At 38.1% G+C, this 13,198-nt stretch overlaps 1 protein-coding gene across 1 annotated transcript in view; it reads right to left on the minus strand.

Moving 5' to 3' along the window:
* Nucleotides 1-12,502, minus strand: part of LOC122810726 (potassium channel subfamily T member 1-like) — a 421,082-nt gene extending 408,580 nt beyond the window's left edge. The window contains exons 1-2 of the mRNA XM_044082290.1: nt 12,468-12,502; nt 11,831-11,980 (exon numbers count right to left, since the gene is read on the minus strand). Coding sequence (XP_043938225.1) covers nt 11,831-11,980; nt 12,468-12,502 — 185 coding nt within the window. The remainder of the gene's footprint in view (nt 1-11,830; nt 11,981-12,467) is intronic.
* Between the last annotated feature and the right edge of the window lie 696 nt (nt 12,503-13,198).

A 13,198-nucleotide genomic window follows, 5' to 3' on the forward strand; every position in this document is an offset into this window, starting at 1 on the left:
AAGACTAAAATTAAAACTTAAAACAGCCCTGACATCTAGGAACAAAGTCTAAGCTATAAAACAATTTAGTCTTCCTGTTCTAACCTGCAGTTTTGGTGTGACTGACTTGCCTTAAAAGGTATTAGATCAGCTGGACAGGAAAACAAGAAAAATGCTTCATGTTTATCAAATGACATATAAAAATCAGTCTATACTAAGATTATATATTCCCTGTTCTGAAGGAGATATGGTCTTCCTCCAAACATTACACATATAGATCTGCAATCACAGGACTCTATACATATCTGCTGATCTCACAATGTCCAAACACAGTGAAAGATTTAAAACATGAGGAGAACAAGTCTAAGAAGATTTTCCTCCTTAGTTTAGTTTCATGGTGTCAAGTGAGAATGGAAATTAAACCAGAAGTAGACAAAAATCAGGCAGCAATTGAATTTGCCAAAAAAAAAAAAAAAAAAAAGAAAGAATATATGGAGAAGGAATAGATGAGAAGGCAAGAAACGTGGAAAATGCATAAATATAGTTGCAAGTACAGAAAACTCCTGGAACAGCCTCAGGTTTATCAGGATCTAATGCAGAAATGGTTAAGGAGAGGTGACTTTAAACCAAAACAGGAAAGGTTAATACTGACAGCCCAGGATAGTGGACTATGTACATGATGGTTTACAAAGACCATTGAACATGTTGGAGAAAGAAGACAAATGCAGGTTTTAGCAAAACTGAATTGGAAACAGTCACACAGCTTGTTGCTGGGTGTGCTGCACTAATGGCAGAAGGACTGTATACTGAAAGGCATAATAATGTGGCAAGACTGTTGCACTGGAAACTGTGCAAACATTCTAATACTGAAGTAGTGGAGAAGCACTGGAAACATAAGCTTCAAAGCATTATAGAAAAAAATGAAGTTTATATCACATGGGATCATCCATTTCCAACTGTTCAAAAATAGATGCAAGAAAACCAAATATAGTAGTCCATGGGAAGAAGACAAAAGTAGAACTGACCATTGAAATTGCTACACCCAATGATTACAGTGCCTTATGTATAGAGAGACACAATGTCATAAAATACCAGGATGGGCAGGCAGAAACAAGGGTAGTGAGGAAGAAGGACACCCAGACAGTTCCAATAATAGCAGGAGCTATGTTTGTCATAAAAAAGAATTTACAGTTGCATTTAGATATGTTACCAATGTATGTAACTCCATTGGAATTGCAGAAGGAGTCAACTCTGGTGCTGCAAGGAGCACTTTGGGCTAATATTAAGATTGAAACAATATTAATTTTATGAACTTTAATCATATTTTGACTTATGAATGTGGTCAATTCTCATCTTGGTATTAGAAATCCAAAAGAATTGGAGAAATTCAACAGATACACTGAACTATCTGCAAAAAAGTGTTGATGTAATCTCTGTAGACATGTTATATTCTTTACATCTATAGCTCCCCACCTAGTTTTTCTGCTCTGAACCCAAAGCAGTAATGGTTATAATGCATAAATGATAGTTATGCACTTATCAGAACTCTGGATCTTTTCACACACCTCTACCCAACAAGATTGATGGGTCTTTGGGCTGCTTGTCAGATCCAACCCAGCAAAACTATTGCTCCAGTTTTGAGCTTCTTATCTTCTCTCCTCCCATAATGCACTTGCATGTGTAGCTAAATCAGACTGAGTTTGTTGCCAAAGAAAGAAAAAAGGATGTGCCATGTAGCCATTAGCAAAGATCTTTAATGGTCCTTCTGGTCCTATAGAAATGACAATCACAATTTGGAAGGGGGGATTGATGGTGGGATGAAATTATCGACAGATGTGAATGAAGGGTTCAGAGTTCTGGTAAGTACATAAAGATTGTATCTTATTTATCCCATCTTTCTGATCTGACTGAACGGCCAGAATCCCAGGCAATAAAATACCTAGGTGGTATCATGACAAGAGACCCTTGAGGTTAGTGGCTCAGAAGGAAGCCATAAACCTCGACATAACATCCAGTTTGTAATGCTTGACAAAAGTGTGCAATGTAGACCAGGTTCCAGCCACAAAAATTTCATCAACTAATACATTTCTTAAGAAAGTTGTAGAAGTGGCAACATAATGAGCTGTGGGCCTGTATGACAAACGATGACTGTTTGTAGAACAGACAAAGGAAACACAGTCAGAAAGTTACCTGGATGCATGACTTTTTAAAGTTTGGAACCAAGCTTGTTTTCCACAAAAGACACAAATAATTGAGAGTCCTTCCTAAAGTGTTTAGCTCTGTGTTGATAAAATCTCAGCTGTCTTTGAACATCCAAGACACTGAGAATGTATTCACCTTTGAGTGATTAGGAAAAATAATTGTACAAATACTTGGTTCAAGTTAGTGTTGGAAAGCACTTTGGGGACAAAGGACAAGATTTTGTAACAAACCTCTGTACTTAGTGAACACTGAAAAAGAGGAAATAGTGGGCATTGCCTGTAATTCCGATATCCATCTGGCAGATGTTACTGCCACAAGAAACAGAGTTTCCCAGGAGAGAAATTTCAAAGGAGTGGAAGACACTGGCTCAAGTTAGTCAGCACTTCCAGAACGCAGTTAAGGTTCCACGGGGGTACATATTCTCTGACTGTGGATGAAGAAGAAAAGGTTCCTTGAGGAAGGCCCAGCAAAGACTGTGAAAAAACTAAAGACTGAGAGTTATACCCATTAAGAAAATCAGAGATTGCAAACAGCTGTAACCTAATGGTGCAAAATAGAGTCTAAATCAAATGCACATGAGGAAAAGATGCATTATAGGAATACATGTACTACAAGGGTCTCTCAGCTGTGTTGTTCCTAGATGGAAAACTATTTCCATTTGCTCAGTAAACTTTACATGAATTAAGGGAAACATCTCTGATTAACAAATAACAGACTTGGCAGTAGTCAGTCAGGATAAACCTAAACTACTAAAAGTTAAACAGGTTAAAAAAGGTATTCATCTACTTTGACTGTGGCTGGTTTTCATAAAAGAGAGCTATGCCCTTTTCCAGTGCAAATTATTGGGAGTCTACTTTGAAATGTGTCTTTCACAGCTAAGAATACATGCACTACACATTATCTCTGAATCCCCACATGGTTCTCATAGGTGATAATCACTGCTGTGTGTTGTTCATCTATGGATCCCAGCCTCTATGTTCCTACAAAAGTTGCTCATACTAAAGGGGGGTTACATATAACTTTTTGTGATTTACTGTAATCTCCAGAGACTGGAAGAGTGTCAGTTCTATGTGCTGAATCAACATTTTTATAGTTTCTGACAATACCAAACACACACATATGGCGTGATGCCCTACCACTGGGACAGTAATCAAGGAGCCTCAACCCTCACCACTGTCAACAGTGGTGGATATACATTGGGAGGATGACAAGGTACACACACAGTATTTCAAGATGCAGCTCTCTGCATCAAGTTCAGTTTCCCTTAAGAGCACATAGAGACCACAGTCAGTCCAGGGCTGGTTTCTTCTTATTTCTCCAGATCCCCAATAAGACTTCCCAATGGCACAGCTATAGAGATGAGATCTCAGCCGAGTGGCCAAGTCAAGACCTCCAGCACCCTATCTGTCCAATCAGTTATTCATGTCCCTGCCCAAGTAGCAGACTCACACACTCTTTGAGGTTTGATTTATACACATACACACACACACACACACACACACACACACACACACACACACACACACACACACACACACACACACCTGGGAAAGGCTGGCACAGGTTTACTAGCTATGTCACCTTTTGCCCAAACTATAAGGTAGTTATCACTGCCACCAGCCAACTCCTTATCAGCTACTTTAAGGCCCTTAACAAAGGGTGTGCAATCTTACTGTGTAATGTTACTATTAATACAAAGTTAGTTTGACCAAGAGCAAGGCTATTAGGAGTGGCCTACACAGTGTCACCAAATAAATATGTAAGTACTCTCAGAACTTAAATATCTCTACACAGATCAGCCATGAATAAAGGTTTAAATATATTTAATAATAAATAATAAAAGAACAAGACAATACTAAATATATATTTACAATGACATCAGAGTTCAAAATCACAGGAAATATTTAAAACAGCATTGCAGGACAGTCTCATATAAATAAAGGAATATATCTAAGCTACACTTTGCTATATTCCTGACTAGATCTAAGAGAATTATACTATTTCCTAGTCACTTACTTCATCAGAGGAAGGCAGATGTGATGAATGGAACTTCTAGCTGATGTTGTCAGGCCAGAGACAGAATACAGAATGCTGTGTCTCACTCTCCAAGACTTCTTATATTAATATTTCAGATATTACTGCTGAGATAGCTTGCAGAATGACATCATTTCTTGTCATCCGACTCTATCACAGATGAACTGACACTCACACTGCTGGAATCTGGCAGTATTTAGCATCTACCTGTGAAAATACATAGACAAGGCCTTTTCATCAATTTTTTTGCAGATGCTGGAAGTCATAAAACAATAAAACACTTCCAAGACAATATAGAAAACTCCCTAGTACAGACATTCTCTCTAGTGGCCATAAAGTAATTTAATTACAGCAATTTTTCTGAAGTGCTGCTGGAGTGAAGTTAACCTCCTGTGTTCCAGTTTCCACTTTTACAATATATGCATTTAAACATTTACAAAAGTTTATGTACATTTCTGCTCTCTTCCAGCAGGGCACACTGTGGATACATCTGTAAGCTCAGTACTTTACAAAATACCTTTTCAAAACACACTTCTGTACCAGCAGTTTGATATACACATGACATACAGTTCTAATACATTTGTAACCCAAACATCTTATATGCATTATGTTGATGTTCACATATGAAATATAATTATTTACAAAATTTCAGACAGCTGGGCTGGCAGTTTCTCCCTTTATCACATGCAGGACATGCTTATGAGGTGAAAAAAAGAAAATGATGCTGAGATGTCTGTAGTACAATGTCCCTCTCACCAGGCTGAGTAAGAAGACAGTCATGGTCAGTAGCTGCCACATTATACATGCACTCATCTTACTGGACCATATGTACCAGTATGACACTATGACATAGTCATAGTCCATGTGTGTGTAAATGTGTCCTAGGCTGGTATGAGCCTAGCACTGAGCAGCATTTTACCTTCTCCAAGGATGATGCCACAATATGAACAAAAGATGACTGACTTTAATAAATGGCTTAGCTTCTGACATCATTCTAAAGGGTGCAATATTTGTCAGCATGGAAGGAGATGTTCAACAGACCACGCTGCTTTGCCAGGGATGGTCTGTACCTCTCTCCTCTAGGCTTTCGAATATTAGCTAAAATACTGTCCTTCCCATGGTGCCATTTTTAGGCAATGCCAAACTGAAAGTACTTCTGAAATAGCAAATCAAAAGCAAGAAAGCCTAAAGGTGTTACTGCTCAATGCAAGGAGTCTAAATAAAACACTCTACTCTCTAGAAGCTCTCTTCCCCCTTAAGAATGATGATGTATGTGGCCATTGAGACACAGTTTAAAGCTATGAAGAACACACCAACAGTACACAGTTATAATGCTTTCCTCACTATAAGATTGAAGAAATACTAATTTCATGAACTTTAATAATAATTTGACTTAGGAATGGGGTCCATTCCCATCATGGTATGAGAAACCTAAAAGATTGGTGGAGGTGTCTCAATTTACATCAAAAATAAATATACCTCAAGGCTGGTCAAACAGGACAATGCACTCAAGCTTCTCCACATTCAAATCACCATAAGCAAAATCCCATTACCACTTCCTTGCAAAGCATAGGTCCCCCTATATGACCCAGGAAACCCATAACATGTATTTAAACATATTGGAAACACTCACCATCCAACCCAATGCCATACTCATAGGCAACTTTAATTACCCCACTATTAACCGGGAATCATATATAACACCAAATGTACAGGCACAGAGATGTTTGGATTTTGTAAACACAAACTCCCTGACCCAGACTGTCAATACACCAACCTGGGGTGCAACCATACTGGATCTGGTCCTCACTAATATGGGAGAGTGTTGCGCACCTCCTAGTGTAATGTCTTCTCTGGCAAGTTCAGACCACACAATGGTCTCATTTGAAGTAAAAATAAAACCTGGAACAGTATTCATGAACAACTTTAAGGATAACTTCCTACTATTAAGTGATAACCTACCAATTCAAGCCCCCATAAATCCTAAGAATACCACTGCCTACACAGAACTGTTCACACAAACCCAATACAAGCATGTTAATAGCCACATATCAGCAGCTGTACCCACCAGGAGGAAGTTCAGAACTAACAAAAAATGAGCCACTCTGGTGAAATCACATCAATTGGCTGTAGAATAGAAGAAAGAAAGGGGTGGTAAAAAGTACAAGGTGCATCTCCAATCAGGATAAAAGTATTCTCATCAAACTACACAAACAACAATTCAGAGGGTAAATAAAGTCTACCAAACCCAAATTTAAGGTCAATTTGGCCTCCCAGGCCAAGGAAAGCCACAAGACATTTTTAGCTATGTCTGCAACCTCAAAGACAATACACAATTGTGTGTAAATTTCATTGTAAATTGAGCTACCTATACTGGGTAAGAAGATATAGCAAACCTCCTGGCTGATAAATTCAGCTCCAACTTTACCCTCTCTCCTTCTCAACCTTCCCTCAGGAAATACCATCAAATATTACTCCTTCTGTTGTCACTAGGGAACAGGTCCTTAATGCTGTCTCTAAGGCTAAGAACAATGCATCAGGGGGCCCACACAATATCCCAGGATGCCTTCTAAATAGCATGAAACATGACCTATCAGGACCTCTGGAACTGCTATTTAACTGCAGCCTCCAAACAAGTGTCGAGCCTCATGTATGGAGAACAGCAACAGTCATCCCTCTTCATAAAGGTGGGCCATCTACAGATCCTGGAAACTACAGACTCATAAGTCTCACTAGTCTCATATGTAAAGCCATGATAAGAATTATCATGGAAATGATCAATAATACCACAGAAAACCTCCAGACCCTGGACCCAACCCACTTTATTTTCATCAGGGGCAGATCATGCCTACTCAAACTGGTGGACTTATTTGATAAGGTCACCAAAGCAATGGATGAGGGCAAAATGGTTCACACTGCCTACCTTGACCTGGACAAGGCATTTGACACAATACCCCACTTGGGCATTGTTGACAAACTTAAGAGGTTAGGTTCAAACACTTGTGTCACCTGGTAGATAGCGGATTCACAGACAGGAGCCAGGAAGCTATCACTGGGAAGTCCACCTCTACAAAGAGGCCAGTCTCAAGTGGAGACCCTTGAGTATTGGTCCTGGGACAACTCCTGTTTGGCATTTACTTCTCTGAAGTCAAGGCCAGTGTCAATGCTCTCTGGCTGACTAAATTTGCTGATGATTGCAAATTAGGAGGTGTCACTGAATCACATACCAACACAAATGTTTTTCATTATGGGCTGACACAGCAAACAAGTGGTGTCAGAGCCACAAACTAAAACTAAATGCCAAGAAATACATGATAGTATCCTTTGGGAAGTCATCTATCTCTGGTAACTACCATATTGGCAAATCACCCCTAAGAGCTGAGCCAGTAGTCATGGACTCAGGGTTACACATAGACAGTAATCTAGCCTTTGACCATGAACATGTCTATGGTAGTGACGAAATCACTCTATGTTGTGTAACTTATAAACAAAGGTATGATCCATTGTACTCTGCATTCATCAGACCTATCACTGAGTACAATCCCCCTTTGGTATGTACCTAACCAGGCATATCCAACAACTGGAATGTCCACAGAGCTTTCTCACTAAAAGAATACAGGGCATAAGTAACATGTCCTATGCAGACCACCTCAAGGCCCTATCCCTGTATTCTGTTTCCTACAGGCTGTTGAGAGGCGCTCTATGCCTTGCATACAAGGCATTGTCAGACTCCACTCTGATAGACCTCCTGCATACCTGCAAAGCAAGCAGCACAGGAATTAACTGTTCTAAAGACTTAAACATTGCCTGTGATATAAATCTGACATGCTGGAGAGACAGGTAAGTATCTGTTTATCTTTCAACTTAGCGTTTTTGGAGTTGTTTCTGTAACTTGGACAATTGGATGGGGAACAGGAAATTCATCCCTGGTTTGGCACCTATGTCTCTAATGGACACAGGCAACCTGTAAATGGTTCATCTCCTAAGACCCTGCTTGTAAATGTTTCACTTCCCAATCCCCTGTTTACACTTCTCAAGGGTGCCAGAGATTTTGGATGCATGGCTAGGCTTAAAAATGCCATTTTGGTTGTTAGCCTAGTAAACACCTATGAATTGCACTGAGATTCCTCCATTGAATGTGAAAACAGGCACCTTCCATATCAAGGGAAGATATGCAGTTCCAAAAGATGACACTGAATCTACTCCAAGGAAGATGAAGAGGTAAAAGGGTGCAGTCATTCTGAAGGTTTTTGGTTGTATCTTCCTTTTTCTTCTGATCCAGAGCTGTAGCTGACTTGCTTTTCTTTATACTGTTTTTGTTGATGAAAGTGATGAATAGGAGATTCTCTGCTAAAAAGTGCATTCTATTTGCAGTGTATTGAGAACTCTTTATCACATGAAAATTAGGACTGTTCAATCCACTGGTACAGAGGCAAGGCATCTGGATATGCCAATAGTGACCAGGGATAATCACTAACCCAGAAAGCATTGGGCCAATCTGGGCATAGATGAGTGGGATCATATGTCCAAAGTCCCTGTGCTACCAAGAGAGACTGGAAGTTCTACCTCTTAATTCAGTATCTTATAGAGTTTTGAGCTATGAATTGCTTACAATGACATTAGAGATCCAGCTGTCCTTCACCTCCTGTTTCTCCACAAGTCTAATATCGTCATCAGTATTAGAACCGAGGTTTAAATCTTCAACAAAAAATAAAAAAATTCACAGAGGAAGGACAGGTTTGTAACCCACTGCCTCACAAACATTACACTTGCCCTGCATGTTAAGCAATGTGACTCTGTATTTTCCTTTAGACATAAACTACATGACTGGATGTGAATCCACAAATTTATATTGACTAATATGGCATGCCTGGAGAAATGAGGTGTGGTCTGAGAGAGGGTATTAGCAAGGTGTGAATGGTCATAAGACTTAGTGGTCTTGGAATATCTATGAATCTATGTGACTTATATAATTCCTGTCTCTCCAATCATAACTTATGCATTATATCATGTAGTAAAGTAGTTGTATAGCTCACTTTGAATGTGACAGCCTCACTGTCTTAATGTCAGTTATCCAAAAAGGACGTATTTTGAGACCTTGGAGATTAAGAGAAACAAACTCTCCTTATCAGAATATTCAGATATAAAATGAATCTACATACCCTAAAATATTCCTCTTTCCTAATGAGACAGGGGAAGAAGTTGTCTTCCCTTTCCTTTTGCTCTCTTGCCAAAAATTAGTCTCTCTAGGTTCTGTGTACTGACTGTGATCAGTTCAGCAAAGATACTGATGTAGGTTCCTGCTGTTTCAATGCACGTTTCTTATACAATAATGAAATAGTCACTAAAGTTTTATAATCAAACAAATCCGCATTGGGATAGGGGCTGAGTCTGATGCAACTATGGTGTGCCAAGACTGATGAAACACTTCTGAAGTGTAAACCTTAGCAACTGTTGAAACTCATATACTTTACATTATCTCAGCAGAATAGCAACATGGGTATTGATGAGGGGGCTGATAAAGTCTTATTTTTCATCAATATCATGATTATTATGGATAATTTCAGTATTTTAAGGACTGAATACCTTTGTGGTGGACATAGAGGTGTTAATTATTTTTCTTTTCTTTTGCTGTGTCCTTTAACGAGTTGCTTTTGCTGAATGCAACCTCTTTCTCCTTCTTCTGTTGTTTATTATTTAATTTTATGTTATACATTTTCTTAAATAAGTTAAACAATAAAACAGATAAAAAACTTAGTTACTTGTGATATACATTCTGGCAGCTGTCTACAAAAAAAATCACAATGCTTTATTGATGTTTGACTGAAAATCTCTGAAGAAATCTTTGAAGAAAAACAGTAAACTTCCAACAGAAAAGAAACACTACATAGGCAAAGTACTTTAATGCTGATACAGGTTGTAAAAGACTGAAGTAGGAAAGAAAATTTGTAGAAGACTTCTAGAATGATGGCTATGACTGGTCATCTTATACACCAACCAAACTTCAATAGAACATTAGCAATAAAGCCATCACAGGTCTTCTTCAGGGTAGGAGCGCAGATGAAAACTTGCTCAGGATGGAAGAGCACATAAGCATAAAATAAAAAGCCAGGTCCTTTCAATCTAGTGCAGGAAAACACACAGTTTAATAAACACTTCACTTCTCTCTAGCGCTTTGGCAAAAATGCCTTCCAGGAAGAGCACAGAAGATGGGTAAACCCCAATGTTATGATTTTCAGATATAGTGACACTATATGAAGAAAATGTTGAAGCAAAATATTTAAGAATTTTAAAGACGGTGATAAATCAGACCATGGTAAACATCCCTGACAAAAACTCCTCTAATGTACTGCATACTGTGCTGTTATCAGCTGGCTACGCTAAGGAGTACATACAGAGTAATAAAAACAATTAGCAAAGGAATTCTAATTCATTAAGTAGGCACAGAATACTGAATGATATAGGTATACTTAAGAAATTACAGCTACTCTCTAAGGCATATCTTTTGTGAAGAGGCCTTTGTTAGATCTGAAGGGTATTCATACTTCATGCATTAGATCTGAAGGGTATTCATACTTCATGCATTAGATCTGAAGGGTATTCATACTTCATGCATTAGATCTGAAGTGTATTCATACTTCATGCATTAGATCTGAAGGGTATTCATACTTCATGCATTAGATCTGAAGGGTATTCATACTTCATGCATTAGATCTGAAGGGTATTCATACTTCATGCATTTGCTTAATGCAGTCATTATCAGCTGCAGTGTTGTAGCATAATATCAGACTCATGGTATCAGAATAATAATAATAATGATAATAATAAATGTTCCACAAAAGCACTTGCTCCTATACTGGCATTTAAATGATGGCTAGATACATACATGTGTGGTGAAGAATGTAATTGCCCATCTAGTACAGATGGACAGCACCAATTGATATTAGCCCACTTATTAATAATATTCCAATGACTTTATTAATTCCTGCACTTCATTAGTAACCTCTTTCCTAGTTAGCAATTTGTTTACAATGGACTCTTTTATACTTCTAATGCAGGTAAAATGGTGACTAATGCTAGGTAGCTACTAATCATGTCTTATGTTCTGCAAGTACAGAGGATTGCTTTAAAGGGCTTGCTGTGCAAGTCCATGGCCCTTGCCTTGCCAACTCAAGTTAAGGAAATGCGTTATATTAATTTGACATGACCCTTATTTTTTCAGTGCATGTAGCCTTCCAGGTCGTAATTATATCAATATCTGTTGAAGAATATAATGTATGCTGGACAATGGCATTAAATTCATGCAAGCTGTATGAATTCAAGTAAATTTGAAGAAGTCTAAAACCATTCCATGTACATTTATTTAACAGCCTTAATTTCAGCTAATTTCAGTATGATTTTGATATTGTTTTAAAACTTCATAATCAGGTATTTTACTACATGCGCTATCTGGTTTGCAGATTAGAAAGTACCTCTTAATGATGAGATAATATATTTTGGGGATAAAAATTGATATAGTTGGCACTTCACAGTTTTAATGAACTTTTCTGTTCCCTAAAAAGATGGGGAGAAAAGATAAAAATGTGGATTTTTTTAAAAAATACTGGATACATACTTTTTGTGGGCATGGAAGGATGCATAGGTAAAGCTTTTTCCTTCATATTCTCCAAAGAACTTACTGTCCCCCAGTCGGATATGGAAGACCTCATTAGCTGAACACCGGCTATATGTCCGCTGCCATTGCTCACAGGACGGATGTCCTTCCCTGAGAAAGACAGAGAAGAAAGCATTATATCAGTGACTTAAAGACTTATGATATCATTAGGAGGACTTCTCAAAGAAGCACAACAACAACAACTTTCCTCTATGCATAAGTTTTTTTTTCAAATTCTACTAGACTATTTTGTAAAAAAATAAATTAATAAATTAATTTGCAGAGGTAACAGTAAGATATACTTCAGATACTGTCTAATGTTCATTTCCTGTATCTGTAAAATGAATCTGACAACAGCAATGTTAGAGTTGGCTAAATAATCTGTCATGGGATGACTTGGGAGGACTGCATTACATAGCATAATTAACTGCCTTTCCTTGAAGAAGTGTTTTTTTTGACAATACCAATGCCCTTGGTATCACACCACATTTGTAAGATGTGTAGCATTCAGCAAAGTGCATTATTTTTTGAAGATATTACTTTCATCTGGAATATTGTGCAGAAACATCATTACAGATAAAAGGTAGCCAAGAACTACCAAGAAGTGTTAGGTAATCGATCGACTACAGTCATTTGTGTCAGCTACCACCTAAACATTTAGCTCACCAGAAAAAAAAAATTGCAGCATTTGTATAAGCCACCACTGAATCCTTTAGCCCACCAGAAACAAAATTTTACAGTCTTTGTATCAGCCACCACCAAATCCTTTAATCACCAGAAACAAAGTTTTACAGTAAAATGTTAATGATGACCTGGAACAGGTAATGAATGCCAGGGTGATAAGAGTTACCAGGGGACATCTACCAGATGCAAGTATAATAGTAAGGATTCATATGACCTAGAGTTCATTAGATCAAAATTCATTTTACTGAGACCAAAACACCTAAAGTTCATAACACCTAAAACCCCTTTCTTTGAAACTCATAACACTGACACATGAAATTAAAAGCATTATGCCCCTTTCCCCACTGTAGCACGACCCTGGAGTTGGTATAAATAGTTAGGGGGGTGAGGGGGGCACAGGCCTCCACAGACATCATACATGTCAAACATGCACATGAATACTTAAAACTGAAATAACTCACTTATTGTAGAAAACAATATTTATCTAAACTATGTGGGGGGCTGTGCCCCCCACCCCCCCTAACTATTTATCCAACTCCAGGGTCACACTACAGTGGGGAAAAGGGCATAATGCTTTTAATTTCATGTGTCAGTGTTATGAGTTTCAATCAAATGGGTTTTAGGTGTTTTGAACTTTAAGTGTTT

Source organism: Protopterus annectens, chromosome 9.part0, assembly GCF_019279795.1.
Source record: "Protopterus annectens isolate FY-2018-M chromosome 9.part0, PAN1.0, whole genome shotgun sequence".
NCBI classification, from domain to species: domain Eukaryota; kingdom Metazoa; phylum Chordata; order Ceratodontiformes; family Protopteridae; genus Protopterus; species Protopterus annectens.